General features: G+C 51.8%; 1 protein-coding gene across 1 annotated transcript in view; it reads right to left on the bottom strand.

Annotated features, from left to right (window-relative positions):
* Nucleotides 1-25,110, bottom strand: part of RPTOR (regulatory associated protein of MTOR complex 1) — a 101,842-nt gene that overhangs the window by 45,889 nt on the left and 30,843 nt on the right. The window contains exons 6-13 of the mRNA XM_059485972.1: nt 23,152-23,327; nt 19,020-19,079; nt 16,118-16,218; nt 15,082-15,226; nt 8,148-8,223; nt 6,515-6,616; nt 2,825-2,908; nt 1,798-1,908 (exon numbers count right to left, since the gene is read on the bottom strand). Coding sequence (XP_059341955.1) covers nt 1,798-1,908; nt 2,825-2,908; nt 6,515-6,616; nt 8,148-8,223; nt 15,082-15,226; nt 16,118-16,218; nt 19,020-19,079; nt 23,152-23,327 — 855 coding nt within the window. The remainder of the gene's footprint in view (nt 1-1,797; nt 1,909-2,824; nt 2,909-6,514; nt 6,617-8,147; nt 8,224-15,081; nt 15,227-16,117; nt 16,219-19,019; nt 19,080-23,151; nt 23,328-25,110) is intronic.

Genomic DNA, 25,110 nt, shown 5'->3' on the forward strand with positions numbered 1-25,110 from the left:
GCCTCTGGCACTGCCAGAGTGCCACAGACAGCAGGAAATGGGAGCCCTGTGTGGGCAGGAGCCAGAGCAGCCACCTCTGGGGCACGCTGAACCTCCCCAGGAATTTGTGTGTCCCACCAGAGGCAGCCCAGGCTGCAGAGCAGCCCCTGGGGGCACAGGGGGAACTCAGGGCTGGGCTGACACACCAGTTCAGGCTCCACTTCTGGGGTCACTCTGAGAGGATCCACGTGGAGAAAGTGAAAATGGAAAGGAGGAAGCCCTGACTTGGCACAGCTCCCTGTGGCACGGGACAGGATCATGCATTTTTCATCAGGAGGAGAAGGGGAAGGAGGGAACTGATTGCTGAAAGGGGAGGGGGGGTGGCAAGGCAGAGATGCAAGGGAATATTTTAGTGCTGAGGAGAGGGAAGCTGCTGGTTTGGCAGAGCCAGGAGCAGAGGGCCTGGACTGCTGCCAGGCTGCAGCTACAGGAGAGGCTTCCCCGAGCCCTGCTCAGCCCAGGCTGCTCTCAGAGCCTGCCAGGGTCAGCACCGTGTGTTCCTCACACAGAAACAGCTCCTGGGCAGGCAGAGGCTCAGCAGGAGTACGAAAACATAGGCTTGGATTATCACTACTGCTACCTCGAGGGTAGTTAGTAAGCTGAGAACTAGTAAGGTTAGGAGTGAAACTGCTGCTACTGTGGGGAACAAGGCTGCTGTGGGTGCAGAGATGAGCTGGATGAGAAGGTGGCCTGCAGTGAGCTTGGCTGTCAGGCATTCCCCCAGTGCTAATGGGAGAATGAGCAGGCTTGTTGTCTCGATTAGGATAAGGGCAGGGATTAGTGGGGTGGGGGTGCCTTCCCCCTGGACAGCAGCACAGGGAGCTGCCCAGGCCACCGTGCTGCCCTGCCCCTGCTGCCCAGCCCCTGGGGCTCAGGAGGGAGCAGGAACACACCTGGACCCCTCCATGCTGGCAACACAGGGCAGCCCAGCAGCACTGACACCTCCTCCTGCTCCTGCTGAGGGAATAAACAGCTCCTGTGGCAGTGGGAGCACAGCCCGACCCAGCCAGGCTGCAGGCTGCCCGTGCCAGTCCAGGCTCACAGCACATATTCTGCTTGCAGGGAGCTGCTGCCTGTGCCCCCCCAGCAGCATCCTCAGCACCTCCTCCCGCTCCCTCCCACTCCCACCATGTGCTGCTGGAATAGGGGAGTGAAACAGCACAAAGAAACCCAAACCCACCCGTTCAGAGTGGTGTTTTGGTGTGTTTTGCTGTAAAGCTCAGCCTACTAACAAGTGAGGCAGTGCCAGAGCATGGGAGGGAAGGTGTGAGGGGCAGGACAGCACATGGGAATCACACCTGAGCCCTGCACACACCTGGGGCTGAGGCACCACGAATGAGCTTTCCAGAAGAGCTCTGAGATGAATAGTTCTCATTTTCTTTGCTTTCCCAAATCCTCTTAGCATGTTAATGAAAATATTGTCATAAAACTAAACCTGACAATGCTGGATCAACAGCAGGAAAACCTTCACGAATTCAGTGCTGTGCTCCATACTGAAGTGCAGGAGAGACACAAAAATAACCCCCAAAGAGGAGAGATCCAACATCCACAGCAGTTCAGACATTCCACATGGACTTCCAATTGTGCCTGAATGAATGTGAGCACCTCTCCTAACAATTGTACAGTGCTCCACTAATTGCACCCCCAAACCACTGAGTCAGAGACAGCACTCCACAAATTCACCTGCAGTCACTCACCAGCTGCATTGTTTATGTGCAAGCCCAGCAGCAGGGCTGTGCCTGGGGCAGGAATACTCACACTGTCCACTGCCAGGATCTTGGCCCAGATGAACACCAGGAGAGGCCTCAGCTCACGGGCTGAGCTCTGCAGCAGCTTCAGCACATAGGGGAAGATGCCAACAGAGAGGGCCTGGAGGGAGAGAGCAAATCCCTGTCAGTAAAACCCAAATCACTCAGCAGGGCCCAGGGTGCAGCATTGTTACAGACACAGCTGAGAAACCTGCTAGGAAGTAATTCCCCAAAAAGAGGGGATCCCCAGTGTTTGTCTGTTGTTATTTTCACCCTGAATGGCACCAGGTACTTCCAGACTCGTTTGGTCCATGGAGACCCTGAGTTAACCCAGCCCAGCCTCCTCTCCTCACACCTGGGCTGTTTTGTGCTCCTCATCCTCACCTCCCTCAGCCCTGCTGCCTCTCCCAGCTCAACACAGCGTTCAGGAATCCCAGCCTTCCCTCTGGGAATTACCAGGTCTCTCCAGGAGGAGGTAAAGCCCAGCACTACAAAGTGCCATCACTGAGCTGCTCCAGGACCAGCTGCTGCTTCATCTTCATCACTTTTATCATCAAACAGCTCCATTTACGGGAGTGCTTTAAACTGCTCCTGTTTAATTCTTATTTATGCTCCACACTGTGCTGCCACTTTGCAAACTGCAGAATGCAGCTGCTGCCTGCTCACAAGAGCTTGTAAAACCCAGACACCAAACAGATCAAGGAGGAGAAGAAAATGATGCAGCCAGTAAGCCGAAAGAACACATAATAAACGCATGTGCTTTTTTGGCTATTTATTTTATACATTTCCTCCTGGTTTGTCCCTGACATTATTTCCCACTCAGCTGCTCCCTGGGAGCTCCCCTGGCTGCACTGGGCAGGGTGTGATGAACACGAGCCCGTGTGACACTGTGACACCTCTCCCTTTCCCAGCACGCGGCCGGCTCACTGTCAGGGCTGTGCTGTGCTGCCCAGCTCCCTGCCCTCAGGCAGCATGCACCCATCGCCCTGCAGGGCACAGGGAGGGAGGGATGGAGCCCACGGGCAGCCCCCACGCACCAGACTGACAGCCCAGGGCCCCAGGTCCAGGAACCTGCCCAGCAGATCCAGCGCTCGCAGCCGGTGCACCTGGCTCAGCAGCACCTGCAGGGACAGCAAGGGACAAGGGGTCACTGCCTGGGGGACGGCAAACAGGACAGCCTTACCAATATGACTGCATGGGAAAAGATTTTGGGAATATGAAACTGTGAGTGAGATTGAAATGAAAGCAAGCTTTGAGATCCCTCAGTTACTGAACAACTGGAAAACAATGGTGTGGCCGGCTGAAGGAGATCCCCTTTTGATGGAACAACACCCTCTGCTTGCAGACAGGCCCAAGGGTCACAGCAGACCCTGCAGCTTGGCAGAAGGGCCCAAAGAGGAGTTTTTAGGATTTAAAATGTAACACAGTGTCGTAATGTAATGATTCTTATAGGCTGTGTGTAAATGCTATAGGATTTGTATTTTGTATTAGATTGGTTGGTGAGAATCAGAATATTCAGCACAGAAGATTTACTGTAACAGGAACCCCTCATTCTCTCTTTTACTCTTTCGTCTTCTCTCTTACTCCTTTACTCTTCCTCTCCTCCTTTTTACCACGTTCTTGCCTTCTCTCTCTTTACCACTCTCTTTACTTCTCTTGGGCCTCTGACAGCCTGGCACCCTGCAATGCCCCTGTGCAGGGTCTCTGACAGCCTGGTACCCTGCAATGCCCCTGTGCAGGGTCTCTGACAGCCTGGCACCCTGCAATGTCCCTGTGCAGGGTCTCTGGCACCCTGCAATGCCCCTGTGCAGGGTCTCTGACAGCCTGCAATGTCCCTGTGCAGGGTCTCTGGCACCCTGCAATGTCCCTGTGCAGGGTCTCTGGCACCCTGCAATGCCCCTGTGCAGGGTCTCTGACAGCCTGGCACCCTGCAATGTCCCTGTGCAGGGTCTCTGGCACCCTGCAATGCCCCTGTGCAGGGTTTCTGACAGTCTGGCACCCTGCAATGCCCCTGTGCAGGGTCTCTGACAGCCTGGCACCCTGCTATGTCCCTGGTGCAGCAATCCCTGAGGGTCCCAGCTGCCTTTCCCTGGGTGGTTCCTGCAGCAGGAGCCAAGGGACAGCTCAGCCCAGGCTCCCTCTGCTCCCCAGGCTCAGGAGCACAGGGAGAGGCTTTGCTTTCCTTGGCAAATCAATAGCACAGACTTAAGAGGGAGCAAAAGGTCATGTTGGTCGTTAATAAAAATCTCATTAAAACGGAGTCTGACAACGCTAATGAGGTGGTGCTTTGCTGGCTTATACCTAGCCTGGTGTGAAATATTAACAGATAGACTTGCAGTTCTTAATCTCCTTAACAGATGTAAGATATTGGAATGCAACGTTTAATCCTCAGTTTAAATTGAGGAACATCCTTCAGCATGGATCTCAGGGAAAGAGGCTCCTTGATTTACCTCCCCAATTCCATCCCCTCCTCAGTGTGTTTGCATGCTGCATATTGAAATGAGATTATTTTTCATGTTTAATACTGAAGAATAACTAAATTGCTTGGCTCACATCTCACACTCTGGGTGACTGGTACTGGGCACTGAGGTGGTGCAGGAAAAGTCCAGAAGAGAGCAGGGGGATGTGATAACTGCTGCTGTGGGCTCACTGAATATCAGAGCTCAGATCCCAGGACAGGTGACAGGAGAGAGGACTTTGGTCATCCTGCCCTGGTTGGCACCAGCCTATCCCATCAGGCAGCCCAGCAATAACAGGGGCAGCACTGGGGATTGCAGCAGGAGCAGAGAGCAGGGGAGGCTGGAACAGGGCTGGGGCAGCAGCAGGAGCTGGCAGGGGGCACAGACATGGCACAGCTGGCACCCTGCAGCCTGCAGAGAAACTAAGGGACCCAAACTCTGTCAGGAAAGGGAACTGACTGCAAAGGATGCCTGGGGGAACCCCCAGCTCCACACTCTGCCCTCTCAGCACATCCCCCCAGAGCACTCTGGGGCTGACTGGAAAGGCTCTGGGACTCACTGGGAAAGGCTCTGGTTTGCCATTGTCACCCCAAACAAAGCCCTGGCCTCGCAGGATTTCCCATTCCCAGCTCCCCAGTGGCTCTGCACAACACCCTGAGCCCAGGCTGAGACATTGCAGAGCCTGGGGGCAGGATGGGGGACATCTCTTTCATTCCATTATTCCTTCTGGTGGATGCTGGAGGTGCTGCTGTGCCACCCCCCACACCAGCCCTGCATCACCAAGCAGAAATGGGGAGTTAATTCCACCCAACACCCAAATTAGGGACCAGCCAGGACACAGGGGCTCAGGGCCATGGCACAGGCTGTGTTTTAGCAGGCAGCTCCTCACAGAGGCAGGATGGAGTCAGGCCTGCAGTGTCTGTGCACAGGAGATGCCACAGAGTGAATCCCACAGGGATCAAAGCTGGCCAGGCTGTGTGTGCTGCTGCTGCTGCTCCCTCTCCCTGGGGTCTGAAACTCCCTCCCTTCCTGCCCTGGATCAGCTGGGTTTGGGTTCTCAGGATGCTCAGACCCGTTACCAGCCCATCTCATTGCACTGTACAATTAATGTGCTATAATTATAACAACAATTACACTGTCCCGGCTCAGACTGCTCCAGGCAGGAACACAGGTTCCTTTGCCAGGTGACCTCTCAGTTCCACTGCAGTCACGCTCCTGCACAGCCTGCTGGTGCCAAACAATCCCTTGGAAAGCAGCAAAGTTGGAGCTGGAGCACAATCCTGCCTGCCTCCATGGCAGTGACAGAGACAAACCACACATCTGCTTATCCACCTCATCTCCCAAGGCTTGGGAGACTCAGGAAATTAAAATCTGGTCCTGCAGAGATGGATGGTGCTGTCAGTCACAGGCCCAGCTGACAGGGAAGGAAACTCTCCTCCCAGATCCCTGGACAAGGAACATTCCTTTAAGAGAAAAGCTTTAAATTGTGCTGCCCACAGGTGCCTGGCTGGGGTCTGTATTATTTCTGTCAGCACAAACTGCAGGGGAGGGGAGGCCAGAGCAGGCTGCAGATGACAGCTGCAATCCTGGCCCTGCCATGGAACATCACCTCAAACACTGAGATCTGCTTCCCCTGGATTTCCTCTCCTTCCAACACGAGAGCTCTGCCTCATCTGAGCAGTGTCCCCCACCCTGCAGCTGTGCAGAGCTGGGTGCTCCTGCAGCAGGGCTCCAGCCCCACATTAAAGGGAGCACTCCCCAGGCTGTACCAGAGGGATAAAAGACATTTCCAAACGATTTATGCTGCAGTAACTTCCACTTTCTGCAAATGGCAAGATAAAAGTCTCTGCCTGACAGAGCTGGGACACAGAGGAGGTGCCAGAGGAGGGACAAGGAAGATGTGCTGCTCTCAGAGAGGCAGCAGAGCCAGACATGGAGAGGTAGGGACACCCCTGGCATGGGCAGGGAGTGACAGGGACACCCTTGGGACAGGCAGGGACACCCCTGGCATGGACAGGAACACCCTTGGCATGGACAGGGAGAGGCAGGGATCCCTCTGGCATGGGCAGGGAGTGACAGGGACACCCCTGGTACGGACAGGGAAAGGCAGGGACACCCGTGGCACGGGCAGGGACCCCCATGGCATAGCAGGGACCCCCCTGGGACAGACAGGGAGAGGCAGGGACACCCCTGGCATGGACAGGGACACTCCTGGCACAGACAGGACACCCCTGCACAGACAGGGACCCCCCCAGGCCCAGCACTGACCTGCAGCACGATGGGCAGCTGCTCCGGGGGGTTGCGGTTCTCCACACCCATGGTCAGCCACACCTGGAATGCCGTGAGCTGCTCGGCGAAGAAGGGGCTGTGCTGGGGGAGCAGACAGGGACAGCAGCCTGGGTTAAACACCAGGGAGGGCAGGCAGGAGCTCTGGCACCCCTGGCCCTCACCGTTTCCCAGGTTTGTGCTTCGGAACTGACTCGTGTTTGCTCGGGGTTTCTAAAGGCGCAAAACCTCCCCAAAGACTGAGCAGACACACATCCCTTAAATGTGGTGGGGAGAAGGAGGGAAGGGGAGAGAAAGGGGAAAAGTGAGCACAAAGGTCCTGGGGAAGCTGGCTGCTCTCCCCAGAGCAGCAGATGGAGCAGCAGAGGATTTATCTGCTCTGCAGAGGCCGTTTCACTCCTGCAGCAGCACTCAGAGCTGCCTCTGCCCCAGCCAGGCAGGCACAGCCCAGGTGCAATGAGAACAAATTCCTCATCCATCCATCACCCTGAGGATGTGCTGCAAACCCGGGGTGACAATGCACTGACCAAAGCGCTCAGCAGGAACCCACAGAGAAACATGAATCAGTGGGGAAGGAGGGAGGGCAGAGATGGAGGAGGGAGAGAAACCCAGCCCAGACCCATCCCTATGGGAGCACTGGGAGCCCCCAGCCCCTTCCCCACCAGGTTATTGTGTTTGCCAGCTCTGAGCAGGCAGGAACAGCCTGGAACAGCCAGGAGAGGTTTGAGATGTGCCGCTGATGCACCCCAGCCCCGAGGCTGTGCCAGGCCAGGCTGCACTGGCAGCCCCCAGCAGGTCCCTGTGCCTCACCCAGCTGCTGCCCAGCCCTGCCAGTGGCCACAGTGACCACGGGCACTGTCCCTTCCCTGCTCCTGGCCAGCACCACCCAGGCTGGACCCGGCTGCTCTCTGAGGCTGAGCCTGCCTCCACTCCAGCCCAAATCCACACCAAACCCCATTTGTCAGGCCCGAAAAGCAGCCTGGAAATTGCTCCCAGCCCACCCTGAATCGATGTCCAGCTGAGAATGGCCACTCTTGTCCGTGACCTCCTGCCTGATCCCAGCCAGTCTCTGCCTCTTCCCACCCCAGAACATTCAGAAATCTCCTGAATTGACAGAGAATGCCCAGCTGAGGGTTAACACTAATAAAAAAGGCCTCCAATGGCATTGTTAGAGACTGAAAGTAAAAATGAACGTAAGCCAGGAGAGGAAAAATAGTATTTTCTACGTTGTAAAGCAGAGCACAGAGTGAGGAAGGAAGGGTGGGAGGATAAAGGCCTCAGGGCATCCTCATCAGCCCCCAGCCTGGCAGGAGCCCACAGTTCTCCTGCTGCAATTACAGCCAAAAACCTGGGGAAGTTTGGGAATATAAATAAACTGCAAAAATGCTGCTGAAATTAGAGAGACATCAGGGTGGAGCAGGGACCTGAGCTTGTACAGCAATTATTACTTGAAGTTTCACTTCATGGAATGTCAAAGGAATATCAGGAAAAATCCATTCTGAATAAAGGAATTTAAATTAAATAGAATATTAAAATTTTTTGTTTTCTGAGATTAAATAAAGCAGAAAAACCCCCAGTGACTCCTGTTAACAACCCTGGGACAGCGCCCACTCACCCTGAAGGCAGTTCCCTCCTCGATGATGGTGGGCAGCTGGGAGAGGCAAATGTCCACAGCAAGGTCCCAGGCTTGCCTGCAGGGAGAGAGGGAATCACAGGTTATCCTCAGGAACAGCAAGGGAAACTGGAATTGTGACCATCCGGGAAAGCGGGCAGTGCTATCTGGCTCAGGAGTGCTCAATATTCCCTGTTTCCAGGGAGAAATGGGAAAAGCACCTGAAGGAGTTTCTGCAGCACTGGAGAGTGTCAGCGCACAGGGCCTTTGAGGTGTTTTACTATGCAGGAGAATGGTTCAGGGAGCAGAGACAACTGCTCTGATTTTGGCTGCCCACAGACGGATTCTGAGGGTCACTCACTGCAGCAGCACACACAGAAGATGCCGAGCTCCTCACAGTAATTTTAGGTCAGCAGCACTAATACTGCTACAGAAGTGCCCAAAGCAGCCCTGTGAGGTCAGATCTCAAAGGCTTTAAGTGTTATCAGAAAGAACAAACAAAAAATTTGAAAAGAGATTGGAGTAGATTAAAATGAAATCTCTTTTTGATGCTTCTAAAATCAGGCTGCTGGAAAGAGCCACAGAGCCAACACCACCCAAACCATCCAAAGCTCTGCCAACTTTCCCAAACAAAAACCACAACGTGAAACCTCAACCCTCCTGCTCTCCACAAGCAAGGGCTGTTGATTAATGGCAGCTGTGGAAGAGGCTCTGCTCAAGCCAAATGCTTCAAATGCTTCTCCAGCCGTTCCAGAGCAGCCCTGAAATGATTCCCCAACCCTTCCAAACCACCCGAAGTGCTGCTCCCGTTCTGTCTGTGCAAAACACAAATCCTCCCAGCCCATGGGACACCAGCAACCAAAGTAAAACTTCTCTGCTTCCAACCAGTGCAACAGCTGCTCCCTCCTCAGAGCCTCAGGGTTACACACAGGTTACTCACTGTGCTGGCTGCACAGACAATGGCATTAAACTCCTGTTACAATAATTGCAGGATTCAAAGCAAGCCACAAACGAATGGGAAAGGGATATACCCTGGAGGGTGGGGAGAACTCTGGCACAGGGCTGGGGACAGGGATGGCTGGGAGGAGGAGGAGGATGAGGAGCAGTGTTTGGCAGCTTTAATATCCCGGAGGGAACAGGAAAGGTGGGCACGCCGTGGACGTGCTGCCCAAATCCCATCACACAAACAAGAGATAAATTTGGGAGCACAGGGACCCAGGATGGGAGGAGCTGCATCCCACCCGTGATTTATGCAAGGCAGAGATCAGAGCACCCCCTCAGCAGAGATGCTGCCTGCAAAGCGCTCTGCAAGATTTGTTCTCACTGCATTTGGGACACAACATCTTTCTTTGCTCCCTCCTCACTGCTCTCCCCAGTAACTCCAGGCCCTCCACCCTGACAGCGACACACTGATGGATCCATGGGGTGACAACCCTGTAAACACCCAGGCCTTCCACTGAGTTATGCTATCAAAGAAGGTGTTAAAGAGGATTATTTTTAATATTACCTTGCAGTAATTGCACAAAGTTGAAAGCTCTCCTTAGCAGGAAGATTGACTCAGTTACAAAAATGGATTTTGCTTATCCCAAAGCCAAGGCAGCACCACAGCAGGAATGGTGTGTGGAGGGACCCCACCACAGCCCACCACCCTTTCACTGCACCAGGACTGTCTGAATGTTCAATAATTTAACACAGACTCATCAGCTGCCTCCTTGTTTCCCAGAAGTGCTGCAAAGTTTGGACTTAAGCAAAGAACAGAAGGCAGAGTCCCAGCCCTGCTCAGGCACTGTTCACTGCCCAAACCCACCCGGAGCCAGGCAGTGGAACCCCAGGAGCACTGAGAGCAGGAACTCAGCCCTGTTCACTGCCCAAACCCACCCGGAGCCAGGCAGTGGAACCCCAGGAGCACTGAGAGCAGGAACCCAGCCCTGTTCACTGCCCAAACCCACCCGGAGCCAGGCAGTGGAACCCCCAGAGAGACTGGGAACTCAGAGAGCAGGAACTCAGCCCTGTTCACTGCCCAAACCCAGGAGCTGCCAGGCAGTGGAACCCCAGGAACAGAGAGAGCACAAACCAGCCCTGCTCAGGGACTGTTCACTGCCCAAACCCAGTGCCAGGCAGGGGAACCCCAGGAGCACCGGGGATGTGAGATTTCTGAGAGCAGAGTCCCAGCCCAGTCAGAGCTGCCTGCCTGCACCCACGGGTACCCATTAGCTGGCAGCTCCTGGGGGCTGATTTTCTTACACTCAAATTTTTGGGCTGACTCAATATCTAATGCTTTTAACTCTGCTCTTTTTTTTAATAATGTATTCTTGATGCTCTCTTTTCCCCTGGGAGTGCTGGGTATTACCTGGCACCACCCAGCTACCAGGAACGGGAGGTTCCCTGCCTGGAGGAGCAGCTGGAGGGAGGCTGAAGCCACCCCTCAGCCCTGGGGCAGCTCCTCCTTCTGAGCCCCATTTCTGGAGCCATTAAATATTTCCCAGGCCACTGGGTCTGTTGGGCAAGACATTCCCCATCAGTTCTGGAGCCCGGTGCCAGCCATGCCCTGTGACACAGCCCAGTGCCACCCATACCCTGTGACACAGCCCAGCTCACCTGTGTGGCAGCCACCCTGTCACCTCCCTAAGCTGCTTTAGGGCACAGCTGGAAGCTGCTCAGACACAGCTATTTTTATAAACTGGTTATTGCTGTGAATATCTGGCACAATCTGAAATCCTTTTCTTCCCCCAGCACATCCCCCTGCTCCAGCCACGACTTAGGGCACAGGCTTTGCTATTTCTGTGCCACAGCAAAGTGTCCTAGTCTGATAATGGGGCTTGGAGATGGTAAGACTAACACAGAGACACAAAAAATATCAGGTTGCAGTGTAATCTGAACTAATCTAATCCTTCAGCAGCTCCAAATGCCTCTCCCAACAACCACCTTCCTCCTGCAGAGCCCTGAGTGCTTGGGTGCAGCTCCAGCTCCTCATTTCCCTGAGGGATGGCTGGGCAGCCCTGATCCATCCTGCTCCACCTGCAATTGCCTTGCTGCATTATGGTTTTGTTTCCAGCCCCAATCTCCAGCTCCCTGGATTTGCAGTACATTATGGCTCCTTTCAACCCAAATTTCATGGCCTGCAAACACACCACGGTGTTTCTGTTAGGGATGGGTTGTAGCTCTTCCAAAGCATAATTAAGGCACTTGGGGTTTAATATATGACCTGTGTTAGGAAATATTTCCAAACACATTATTAGGTCTTTTCAGAGGCCGTGAATAAAAGCAGCTGGCAGCAGCAGTAATGCACAAAGCCTCATCCATCACAGCACAGATCAAGGTGCTGACAGAGCTCTGTGCTCAGGCACCACAGACAGAGCCACTCTCAGCTGCACAGCACAGCCAATCAATGGATATTAATATTCATGCTAATATTAATCCTGCATTAGGGCCCTGCAGTGAGGGCAGCACACAGACACAGCCCCAGGGGAAGGGGCTGAGAAGCACAACTCAAGCCAAGAAAAGCAGGAAAACCAGAAATAACGGGTCAGATTGTGTCCAAGGGGCACAGCCACAGAGATCAGCTCTCCTGACCCAAAGCCCACTGCCCTGCTTGGTGAAGGGAGGAGGCTGACAGCTCCTGGGTCAAATACCCCCTCAAAAAAGGGAAATTCTCACTTCTCCTCAAGTTCCAGCTCAAAAGGATACTGCGGATACAAATGAATTGGCCAGAACCAACTTGAAGGGTTGAGTTTTGAAAAGGCAGAGCAGCTCCCAGCTCCAGCAGCTGTGTCACAGCTGTGCCAGATGCCAGCTCAGGGCCAGCCCAGGTCACCTGGGAACCCTGCACAGCAGAGATGGGCTAAGCAAAGGAGACAGAGCACAAAGGTTGATCTGGTGCCAGAAGGGGCAGTGGGAATCATCCAGGAGGTGAAAATTGAAGCTCAAGGGTGGAACAGTTTGCAGGCTGCTCCCACCACGTGCAGACCTTATCACAGCAGCCAGACTTGCTCCCCAAAATAATGCCTGGGGATCAAAAATCTGGGAAAAGTCTGGATAAAACACCCATCAGAAAACTCTGCTGGATCTGAGCCACAGACCTTGGTTGCACAGGAGCCCCAAAATGCCCGGGCTGGAGTTTCACCCTTTCCAGCACCTGTGGCCAGCTCCCCTGCCCTCCTCCATCACCCAGCTCATCCCACCTGTAAAATGGGTCTGCAGCTTTCAGATCAGGCATCCATTACAAATTCCTGAGTGAAAGGTGATAGACAAGTAATTATTTTTAGAAAATATTTCAAGGAGCCCTAAATTAGTTTCTAAATCTGTCCTTACTAAAAGTTCCTAATAACCAGGGAGCCACCTCGGCCAAAAGTGGAATTTTCCCCTTTGCTGGATTTGCTGCAAACTGCACGTTTTTTGGAGGGCACTGAATAAAGTGTGCCAGTTCCCTGCTCCCTTGCTCTCTACCTCACCAATGTTCAGGATTCACGTGGAAAAGAGCTCTTTGTGTCCTGTTCTTATGGAATTTCTTCTGGTAAATCCTAAAAAGCAGCAGCAGGGGTGATGTGCTCTGAGGGGCTTCACAAAGGTGTCCCCAGCACCATCCTGCAGCTTCCCAAAGGAATTTCCAGCACCACTCTGCTCCAGAATCACACTATGAGCCAAGAAAATGTGTTTGCAGACCCCACTGTGCTGCCATGTGAGTCTGAGAGAGATGAAAGTGGGATCCAGGAGCTCCCAGTTTCATTCCTGTGGCTCATGGATGGCAACACCAACTCCAAGTCAAGCCATATTCCCACAGGAAACCAGAAACACAGGCTTTTGATAGGCTGGCAATAAGAATGAATTATGTCCCTATAAGGAACAGAAAATATAGATTTTTAATATGCTGGCAAAAAAGCAAGCCATAAATAACTCCAGAAATTTACTGGTTTAATTTTGAAACTCCTGCAGCAGCGAGTCCTACCCTGCTGCACTTGCAGAGTGCAGCTGATGGCTGGAGCCCTGCCACGTCCAGCAGCAGCTCAGGGACCCCAGGGTGGCTTTTCCTGCCCTGTCCCCACTGTCCCAGCCCTGGTGACACTGGGAGAACAGCCCATCCCAGTCACAAGTGCCCAAAGCAGTTTTGCTCAGGAGCTGCTGACCCAAAGCACTCAGGGTTCATTGTCTGCACGTCCCAGCACTCGGAATGTTCAGGTCCTGGCAGCTCCAGGCAAAGGCTCCCCAGCTTCCTCCAGGATTTTAATATTTAAAGCAGCTCTGTGGGACCTGCAAATGCCTCCTCAGTGTTTGCTGCACCTGCACAGGCTCCTGGGGCTCCCTGCTGCCAGCCTGGCCCCATTCCCTGCAGGAACCATGGAATGTTTGGGTTGGAAGGCACCTGAAGGCTCAGCTGTCACTGTCCCAGCTGCCCTGAGGATCTGAGCTCCTCAGAGCTGCTGTCAGTGCTGCACTCATTCACCACCACTCTCTGTGCTCACCTTCCTGCACGTTTGTATGGAGCAAACCCCTTAAAAAGCTCCTGGAAGTGCTGAGCCCCCTCAGTGCCTTTACCCGTCACTTTGGCAAGGCTCTGCTCTGTGCCCCAGGAGCCCCTCAGTGCCACTGCCCCCCTCTGCACCTGGTGCTGCTCTATTAATTACAGTGAGCAAGAAAATAAAAGTCAGAATTTTGGTTATTACTGTTGCTATTATTATTATTTTTACTATAATTGTTGTGGGACATTGGTTTGATATGCAGAACTGCATTTAAGAGCTTTCTGATAACTGTACCACCTCCATTTCCATTAATCACCTTAAAAGCAACAGTAAAAGCTGAGGAACTCCACAGCAGGAATTTCTCCTACTGCAGCAACAAAAGCTAAGGACCCTGCCCACCCCACACAATCCCTGGGGAGAACAAAGGCAGAGGATGAGCCATTTCTGCGGGGTTTGAGTGAGAGCTGCCAGGGCTGGGGGGCAGCTCCTGCAGCACAGAATTACAGGAACATTGTGCAGAATTACAGCGTCCCAGGGCAGGAGCAGCTCTGGGGAGGGGCTTCAGCTGCCAAGGCTGTTCCACCCTGATCCACTCACTGACCTGTCACATCCACATTTTCTGTGGATTTTGCCCAGGATTTTTCTCCTGGGAAGCTGAGAAGCTGCAGAGAAAAATGAAAACAATTCTTATCTCCTTTGCTTCTCCTGTGTTTTGCTGGTCTGGAATGTGTTTGGAGATTGTTTACCCACAGGTGATTGTTTAATTGGATTCTGCTGTGAGTTGTTGTCACTCTTTGGCCAATCAGGGCCAAGCTGTGTCAGGACTCTGGAGAGACTCATGAGTTTTCATTATTATCTTTTTAGCCTTCTGTCTGTATCCTTTCTGTATTCTTTAGTAAAGTTTATTTTATTTATTATTGTATGATACTATATTAAAGAATAGTATTCTTTAACGTAATATAGTATATTATATTAAAGAATAGTATTCTTTAATATAGTATAATATCATAAAATAATATGATTCTTTAATATAATATAGTATCATTATATATATAGTGTGTATATATATTATTCTTTAATATAATATAGTATCATTATATATATAGTGTGTATATATATTATTCTTTAATATAATATAGTATCATTATATATATAGTGTGTATATGTATATATATGTGTGTGTGTGTGTATATATATATATATATATGTATATATATATGTATGGTATTCTTTAATATAATATAGTATAATAAAATAACAAATGAGCCTTCTGAGCACATGGAGTCAGACTCACCATTCCTTCCTTGGTCAGGGTGGAACCCAAACACAATCCTGCCCCAAGGAAGCCCTGCACAGACCCAGGTGGAACCTTGGCATGGTCTGGGCAGGAGGGGACCCTGGAGTGCCACCACCCACCACGGGCAGGACACCCACCAGCACCCCAGGGTGCTCCTGCAGGCCCATGGAAGCCCAGCACTCACCACATGGCGTGCATGTAGGTGGGGGGCAGCCTGGGGCTGCTCACGGGGGTGCAGTTGTAGGACCTCATGATCCTCTCTGCCAGCAGAAAGTTCCGGAACAAGCTGGCCACCAGCAGGTCCTGCCGGAAGAGCTTCTGGAAGAGATCTGAGAGAGATGGCAGGGTCAGCACAAGCACCTCGCAGCACCTCAGGTGTGATGTAAAAAGGGTTCAGGACATCAAACCACGATAACATTTTGCTCCAGTAAGGAGGAACCCCCAGCAGCTCTGCAGGGATGAGATGACAACCAGGAAAGGGAAACTGCGCCTGCAGAGCTCCCTCAGACACCATACATCCATCCTCCACTAACTCAGTCAAACACTTCCTACCATGGGCTCTTTTTGCCTTTTCTGGATCAAATTCCCATTTTGGTGTCTCATCTCAGCTCATCCTGACTAAGTTTTTGGAAAATTACTGAGGGAGAACAGGACCTCTGTGTACTGTTTAATCAAGAACTATCCATCTGTTAACTGGCAGTGTGATGTGCTCATGAGAAGCCAAAATGAATCCTAAAAGATAGCAAATGTGCTCTCTTCTACAGGGCAGAGAAGAATTGATGCTGTGTGAGCATTAGGAAGAGCAGGGTTGGAGAAGTGTTTACAAATTTGGCTGCTTGTGCTCCAGAAGTACCAATTCAGAGCACAACAGGGGTGGAGAAATGAGGGATGAAGTTCCTCATGGGAAACAAAACTGCCTTACCAGCAAAGAGGGGGAAAAAAGCCTTTATTCATGCTATTAACCAAGGCTGGAAGAAAACAGATTGCTCTGTACAGATTCAGTAAGAAAGAGAATTATTCAAGCTACAACAATTGTGTTAGCACAGAAAAACCCTTTCTGCGTTCTAATCATCAGGTCTCTGCAATGCTCTGGTAAAAAGAGCAAATAAAAAACAAACTAGCTTTCAGCTCCATCCTGATCTGCTCTTCCAGTTTAATTTTCTGCTCATTTCAGCCCCTCATGGATGTGACTCCTCATCCCCCTCCCTGGCCAGCCTCACCTCGGGGCAGCACGTTCCAGGCAATGGTGTCAGTGATGGCTGTGAAGATCCAGTTCAGCTCCCCCAGGGGGGTTCTCCTGTCGTTCAGCCTCCCAGGAATCCTAAAGTGGGGAATAAAACCCTTCATGAGACCCCTGTAACTGTGCCTTTCTCCTCATGAGGAGGTACCAGCAACAGGATGAGGAAGTTTCAAAAACATGCAGCAACCTGCAGAGACATCTGTGGATTTATTCCTAATTTAACCCAATTGCCTTTCTGTGACAGCTTTTAAATATCAGAAGTATCAGCACCAACAGAGGAAGCCTTTCTATGGCCACTCACTCCTCTGACACATGCAGCAGCACCATCCCCATGTACAAACACAGTTCTAAACCAGCCAGAAATTACCATCTTACGAAAAATTCCTGTCTGTGTGGGTAGCAGAGGAGCAGCACAGATCTGTGTGCAGTGTTTGCTGATGGAGCCCCTGCAGCGAGCACGGGGAACACGAGGCCACAGAGGCTCTGCTGAGGATTCCCTGTCAATATTTGCATTGCAGAACAGCCTCTGCAGCAGATCCAGGGGGGCTTCCCTGGATCCAAGGGGGGAGAATCCCTGCTCAGCCCCCCTGGGATCCCTGGGACACAGAAACCACCCCTGGGGGACAGAAACCCCCTCTGACACCTTCCACTGAGATCTCCACAAGGGGCTGGAACTGCCAAAGCCAGGTGGCAAAGGCAAACCATGAATTATCACCTTCCACTATAAATAATAAACAGACATTAAAACACGAGCAATTTCCAGCCCCTGACATTCGATAATGCTTCAAGTGGAAGCAAACATTAATTTCAGTCTCACGTTTGTTATTTGTGGTGACTTTTATGGATGGGGTGCTGGTGCACCACAGCCTGGAGCAGGCTCAGCCACAGCAGGACCTTCCCCATGTGGTGACATCCCCAGGGGCCCTTTGTCACCAGCCCCAGCACAAGGGACCCAGCTCCTCTGCAGGGACAGGGACCTGAGCTGGGGCCCAGCACAGCCACAGACTCTCCTGAGCAGCCCCATAGCAGGTTTCTGCCAGGAAACCTTTACTGAAAGAGGATTTAAGCTCCAAGTGCTCTGTGAGGCTGAGTCAGAGCTGCCTCAGACCTCCAGTGACCTCACCACGTCTCTGATTAGCAATTGTAAATTCATTAACATACCCCAGCCATTGTTTGCTTTCCCCTTCTCGAGGATTTTTGTTCACAATTCCCTCCTTCTGCACAATGGACCCAAGCTGAAAATCCCAGGAGTGCCACAGACCATTCCTGGTGCCCTGAGAGGGGATTTGGGGAGAGGGAGCCCAGTGCAGCAATAGAGATTAAAGCATCCTTGTACATCCCAATCCTTGGCATCCAGCTTTGGATTCCCATTACCAGGGATTTATTCCCATAACCGTTCCTTAGGTTTTTCCCAAACTTTCTGACAGCAGCACAAAGCCCAGCTCACTCAGCAGCCACACCTCCAGCACAGATGATCTGAGGCCTTGGGATCAAAGAGAAAAGTGCCCCCAAGGCAGGAGGAACATGGACAGAGATGCTGCCAACAAAAGTCTCATCAGGTGGCAGCCAGAAGTTCCCAAATTCCCAACACTCCACCAAAATTCCTTTGTATTCTGCTGTCTGGCTCCAGCAAAGATCTCTATTTCTAAGCTGAGGCATTGTTTGGCTTCATCTCAGATGATGTGTGATGGAAATGCACATCAGGACCCACCCCACGTTCCCTCATCAGGACATGGGCTGAGCCTGGATAATTGGAAATTGGAGCCCTTCAGAGAAGGTGCAGCTTCATTTAGCCTCAAAGTCTGCAGCTTAATTGCAATATCAACTCCTTCCCCAGCTTTAAAGACAACTGAATTATAAATTACAATATACACATAGGCAATCCAGGAATTATTCCAGCTCTGTCTCCAGACTGCAATAAAAATCTGTGTTTTCCATAACTGATACAAGGAGCAGAGGAAGATGATGAGGTTTAAATATTTGATATCCACAGGAAGCTGCTGCTGGCACACACGTGTGCTGTGGCACAGACAGACCGAGAGCCTGAACAAAAACCCATTTCTGCCAGGAAACCTTTATTGAAAGAGGATTTAAGCTGCAAGTGCTCTGTGAGGCTGAGTCAGAGCTGCCTCAGCCCTCCAGTGACCTCACCACGTCTCTGATTAGAGACTCTTGTAGCAATTGTAAATTCATTAACTTGCCACAGCCATTGTTTATGCAGTGGCCTGAGGTGGCGTGAGCCTCCTCCTCACCCCCAAAGCTGTGCACCCCTCTGGCACTCAGCCCCAGGGAGGTTTCATTCCTGCTTTCCATCTCCTCGAGGCCACGAGAAACCCAAAACCCAGCACATTTTCCCCAGAGCTTTCAGAGGCAGCAACACCCAAGAATGGTGAATCCTCTCCCTGAAAACCTCTCTGACACCTCCTCTGAGAGACAGGGTTTGTCTCTGCTCTGTCAGTTGTAAAGTGTATTTTTATTTTGGTCCAATGAGTGTCCCTGAAATGCAGCTTTATACAGATTATCACTCACTCTCCCCAGCTGAGAGGAGATATTCAATTTTTTCCCATATAAAATTAACACAATTAAAACCCTCAACCCTGCTGATGAACCTGGCTAACCCAGCACACCTCTGTGAAGGGCTGGCAGCACTGAGAGGCTTTTTGAACCCCAGCTGATGGCAAACATGCCAAAATGGCTGAGGGAATGGGAGCTGCTGTGATCTCACCCCATTACTGCTCAGGACCCTTGGCAGCTCCATTCCCCCTCACTGAGCACCTGGGAGCTCTGGGATCACCTTTCTGCTCAGAATTTACACTTACACCCAGATTTCTGCTCTCCTGACCCTTTCTAGGACACAGCAGTACAGTTAAAGCTTGACTTACTTCTCTATTAAATCCAGCGTGACTCCTGGCACCAGCCTGACACTCTTCTGCATGCAGAACCTGGGGAGAGACAGTAAAACACAGCTCACTAATTGAGTGCTTAATGACCGGGCTCTGTGGGGAGGAGGGCTCTTCATTGCCCTGCTCCTGCCTTTAAAATGCTCTTTGGGCAGGGAACTTCAGCAGGGTGTGATCAGAGCCAAGCCAGGCCCTCAGTTTGTCACCCATTTGTCACCCTGGGGCCGTTTCCATCGCCAGGTGTCACAGCTGGGCCACTGCAGCTGTCATGGTGACAAGTGTTCCAGCACACCAGGGAGGGGGAAAAGGGCTCATAGCATCCAGCAAAGCCTCTGGGAGAGCAGGACAGAGCAGGGAGGTTGTGGTTGTGCTGCTGGAAAAGTCCTTAGCCTTGCCTGGGCTTCCCTGGATTAGGGCAAGGCGGGCAGAGACGAGAGGAACACGCCAGGTTCAGACACCTCTGTTATTTCATTAAAAAACCTGCTGACTCCATTTCCTCAGCCTTACAAGTCCCACTACTCCAGGAACAGCAGCCCTGGAAATGCAGCCCTGTCAGCAGTGCCTGGAAAATCCCCAGAGCTGCTCGAGCAGAGGGTGTGGGCAGGGGGGAGCTGCCCCCTCCTGCAGCCCCTCTGGGAGCACAGGGCAGCACTGGGAACGCAGCTCCAGGATGGAAATCCTGCAATTCCAGCTTGGAATGGCTGCCCCTGACAGCTCCAGGATGGAAATCCTGCAATTCCAGCTTGGAATGGCTGCCCTGACAGCTCCAGGATGGAAATCCTGCAATTCCAGCTTGGAATGGCTGCCCTGACAGCTCCAGGATGGAAATCCTGCAATTCCAGCTTGGAATGGCTGCCCTGACAGCTCCAGGATGGAAATCCTGCAATTCCAGCTTGGAATGGCTGCCCCTGACAGCCCCACATCCCCAGCCCAGTGCCCCAGCCCCTCAGGAACCCCCTCACTGCTCTTTGAGGAGGAATTTGCCCCTCTGTGCATCTCATTTCCCCCTCTCTGGGACACCAAGGGCTCAGCTGCCCAGCAGTCCCATCTCCCCCATCTCACCAGAGCCACATTATCCATGTCCAAAGGGTTTCTCCCCAGATGAAGGGGAGAACAATTACTTATTAAAAACAGGACATGCAGAGCTCATTTCTGAGATCCTGAGCACCTCTCCAGTTCCCCTGCCTGAGGAGCATCCACTGCAGCCCAGGACTGGGACAGGCTCTGGATGCTCGTGGTCCCCAGGCTGCTCTCCTGATGTGTGTGTCATCCAGCACAAAGAAAAGCCATAAAGATCCCAGGAACCTGCAGTGGGATCCCTGTGCAATCTGCTGAAATATAAAATTCTTATGACAGTGCATTACAGAGCCATGCAGGGAAATTCCCTCCCAAACAGCCCCAGGCAGACTCAGGCTGGCAGAGCCAGGTCTCTGGGATGAGGTTGGAGAGTTTAACCCTTCTGGGGGTGTCTGGAAGGACCATGAGAGCAGCACAGCTCTGCAGGGTGACATCTGCTGCCCCCAAAGCAGGGTGGTGGCCCTGGAGTGCCCCAGGCCAGCTTGGAGCAGCCTGGGACAGTGGAAGGTGCTGATAGTCCCAGATTAGAGAAGATAAACCTCAAACTCCAGGTTAGACAGACTTGGACACCCTGGGACAGTGGGAAGTGTCTCTGTCCATGGCAGGGGGTGGCACTGGATGGGTTTTCAGGTCCCTCCCAGAAATGCAGGAAATGGTGCTCAGTATCACGGGAATAGTTTGAAACCCAGTGTAGTTTGTCTAAACCAATGTGGGACACAGGATTGGCTGAGCTGACTCCAAAACCTCAAGCAGAAAAACACAATAAATACATTAGGGAAAAGCCCCCAAAACACCTTAAACAGGGCAGCAGCAGGCACAGCTCTGGTCCTTTTCCATTCCCTTCCCATGCTGGCTGTGCCTTCTGCAGGACACAGTGCCCATCTCCACCTCCCCGTGGCTCTGCTCCTGGCTCTTTGGGGCTTTTCCAGCCCTTTGCAGGATCCCACCCCTCAGTATGGACAGGATCTCACAGCCCCCAGGCCCTGAGGGCACTGAGTGTGTGGCTCAGCTCGCTGGCACATGAGTCAGCCCTGAGCTGTGCCTGCAGGGGAGCCGCGTAAAGCAGAGCTGCACAGCCAGATCCCTCAGGATTAACAATCCCTGCAGTAAAGCAGAGCTCCACAGCTGCTCAGCAGCCCTGCCTGCCTCAGGATTAACAATCCCTGCAGCTTAGCCCCCAGCCTGCCTCACCCACAGCTTTATATAGCTGCAGATCTGCGTGCACCACGTCAGCAGCCACCACACACACAAGGACAGCGAGCATCCACACGGGCAGGGCACCCTCCAGGCTCCTGGAACTGCAGCTGGCACCAGTGCAGCTCCCTGCCCCACATCCCAGGGCCTGGCTGGCCTGTGCTCCTCCTCCCAGCAGCAGCTTCACCTCCCTGGAATCAGACAGGAGTGACTGCAGCTGCAGCCCCAGCTGATGAGGGATTTTGTCCTTCAGTGACTTTGCTACAGAGAACAACACGGGATGGATAAACGTTTATCCGAGCTTCCACTTGCCCATAAATTCCCTGTGTGAAACCTCATTAGAGGGCCAGTCTGGAGCTGCACAAATGTTGCATTTCAAAAGCAGTTCCACAGGGTTCTGGGTCAGCTTCAGGACAAGGGCTGAGATGAAGGAAAAGGGAAGTTTTAATGGCAAAGGTCTCTGTGTTGATTTTTGGTTAACCGCAGCTTGGCTCAAACCCTCAGCCTGCAGCAGAGGGTCTGCTTTTGCATTTGCTGTGTTTAACATCAGTAAAAACCAATGATCCACAGCAGCACTTATTATTTACAGGATTGCATGGATAAAACCACACCTGCAACAATGCCAATCACCTGGGAGCACAAAGGAGCATAACCTTCATCAGAGAACAAAATTCCTGAGAGTGCAGTGAACACCACACAACCACTGCATTGGAAATGGGAGGAAATTCCTCACTACCCAGGAGCTCCCTTGGCACCTTCCAGCAGAGGCTGAGGTGCTTAAACCCTTCCCTGAGCAGTTTTACAAACACCTTTCCTGTCAAACAGCTCAGAGGGTCTCCCATGCAGGTGTGGCCTGTGCAGAACCTGCCCTGCTCAGCCCCTCAGCCACGTTCCCATGGAGATGAGGAACAGGAAATTCCTGAGCAGATCACAGCATCCCAAAAAAACCTTTCTCAGCATATCTAACAAACAAAACCCACCAGAAAACCTCTCCTACAGAACTTCACACACCCAAACCTGAGCCTGGCCACAGGAACTCGCTCGGTTTGCTGCTGCTGTGAAACAGAATTGTGATTAATTACAAATATCCCCAAAGGGCAGTGAGTAACTCTTGGAGCTATGGTGACAATTCCTCACCACCACCTGCAGTGTCTGTGGGCTTCTGCCTGTTCAAACCTCATCCAGCAAATGCCCTGACGTTTTTCCAGTCTGGACCAGGCACAAACTTGAGAGGAGCAGCTGGAAGGGCCTTTGGGAATGGAGCCTCTGGGAATGGAGCCTCTGAGCTCAGGTCCCTGGTGCTGGGTGAGCTCTGCTCTCGGAAAGCTCCTGCCCTCTGGAGCAGCCTTTTCTACCTTCCTGCCTAATTAACTTGGGCTGTCATTCCAGAACATCTTTCCCTGGTTTATCACTCCCTTCCTCTCACTCCAGAACTGTTTAGAGCTACTGCATTATTTACAGCAACTGCAATATTTGGAATGTGATTTGTGCAAAGGACACTTTGCAGAGAGCTGTATTGCACTGTGTACCATCCCTGCTCTCTGAGGAAGCAGATATTTAATTCCCAGATCAGTAACCCCCTTAATCTGAGCAAACCTAGATATTGAGCTGGAAACTAAAACACAATAAGTAGAAGATAACAATATTTCCACCTTTCTAGCTCTCATTAATAAGCCTCCATCCCCAGTGCCCTGTTCAAACCCTGCTGGTCAATATTGCAGGGTTGCTCTGGGTCAGGAGCAGCTTTTGTACCCCAGGCAGGGGCAGGGGGAGCTTTTAGGAGCAGATTTTGTGTTCCCCAAGCCCAGGCAGGGGACAGGGGGGTCGGGGGGTCCCCACTCACCAGCGCAGAGCAATCTTGATGGGGGTGGTGAGGCAGGAGGTGAACAGGTCTGCAGGCAGGTCTGGGATCATGGGCAGCAGCTCGTTGGCCTCACAGGCTGCCAGCTGGATGCAGTTCTTCATGGAGGGGGGCAGAGGCATCTGGGCAAGGGGGTGGTTGGGGTTGATGGCAGCCACCTGTGGAGAACAAGGCAATTCCTCAGGGAGAGATGCCAGTGTGGCTGCACCAGCACAGCTTTAACTCATATCCCATTACCAGCACTCAAAGTCCAAAGTCAGTCCAGAAATACCCCATAGACCAAACCTCAGTCTATAAAAATGCTCTACAGACCAACATTCCCATTCTCCAAAGGCACAGGGATTCTCCTGTTTAAGATTATGACTAAGAATAAGATCTTTGAGACAAATAATTATTATTGAGACTAATAATTCAGGGTGAGAAAACATCAATAATCTTCCCAGCACCTTTGTGAACCAGGTAAACAAAGTGAACTTCAGCCACCAAAGTTTCTTTCCAACGTTTTGCATTTCTTTCATTAGGGCAAGATGTGGAATCAGGAGGTGAGAATCCCTCTGGCAGATTAAAGGAAGAGCAAACTCCTCTGATCTGCTTGCAGGGAAATGGGGAACAATTATCCTGATCACTCTGGCAGCCTCTCTGGAGCATGAGTTGCAGCTTTGCTTCACTCTTCATGAATCTGAACAATTGGATAATTTATAATTTTCCAAATGAATTCCCCTGCACGCTCTCGTGCCGCTGTGAGCAGGGCTCTGCTCCCTGTTCCCCACGAGCAGCAGCCTCAGTCAGGCACCAGGAGTTAATGAAAGCTAAGGACAGAATGAAAAGCAGACACATAACCCTGGAAGTATTTTCATCACCAGATTAACTGGCAGTGTTAACCTGTGCTGCAGCACTAAAGCAGCTGCCCCATGGAGCCTCACAGCATGATAAATCCCAGGGAAGATGGAATGGAATGTTTGTTGGAACAAAGGCTTTGTCACTCGTGCTCATCCTCCTCCCCTGGCTGGATTTGCAGAGGTTTCCCTGCACAAACTCCACCTGAGCCCTGGATCTGCCTCTCAGAGGGGTCCCTGGGGCTGCTGCCCCCTCAGCAGCCTCCAAGCCCTCTGGAGCTCAGCACCAGCCAAGGGCAAAAGGAATTTGGTGAAGACAGCAGGGAAAGGGAGGGAGAAGTCAGACCTGCTCAGCCTGCTGGGGAACAGAATGAGAAACCAACCCCACAGTGCTGGAGAGAGCTTTGTATCCACAAAGGAGAAAGGCCCCAAAATATCCCAGTGGAGCCCCAGGCTGATGGGGAAACCTGGGGAAGGACATTCAGACCCCCTTCTCTGACTCCTGCTCCAATTCTATTGATCCTGTCTGGCAGTTCCACGTTCTTCCCAAGCCACAGACCATGGGAAGTTTCCCATTGTTACAAAATATGGAATTATTTTATGGAGAGAAGGAATAATTAAATTATCTATATATCCCAGACTATCAGGCTGTGTTCTTCAGTACATTGGAATTTCCACCTGCCAAAAAGCCCCCACTAAAGCATCTCCAAAATCTGGAATTCCAAAGGAAAGGACTGACAGGCAGGGACACCTAACATCTGTTTGGAGGTTATTTGTGACACTCAGTTGCCTGATTAATTAATATTCCTTCCTTGAAGCTTTGGGGTTTCTAATCCAGTGTCCTAGAAGTGTGAGAAGTGAATCTTTACAAATGGGAGCTTCAGGCAGCAGGGGGGAGGCTGCACAGAACATTCCAACTTCTTCCCTTTCACTTTGCATTTCAGATTTGCTTCAATAAATTTATTACTAATTCCATTTGCAACCAAAGACAGCTTTTCATTGGGAACACATTCCACACTCTGCAGAACTGGAACCACCAGGACAATCCCAGTGTGGATCAAGTTTTTGTTCTTCCACATTTTTGCATTCACTTCAACGGCACAAA

The sequence above is a fragment of the Ammospiza nelsoni genome, chromosome 19 (genome assembly GCF_027579445.1).
Source record: "Ammospiza nelsoni isolate bAmmNel1 chromosome 19, bAmmNel1.pri, whole genome shotgun sequence".
Classification (NCBI taxonomy): Eukaryota; Metazoa; Chordata; class Aves; order Passeriformes; family Passerellidae; genus Ammospiza; species Ammospiza nelsoni.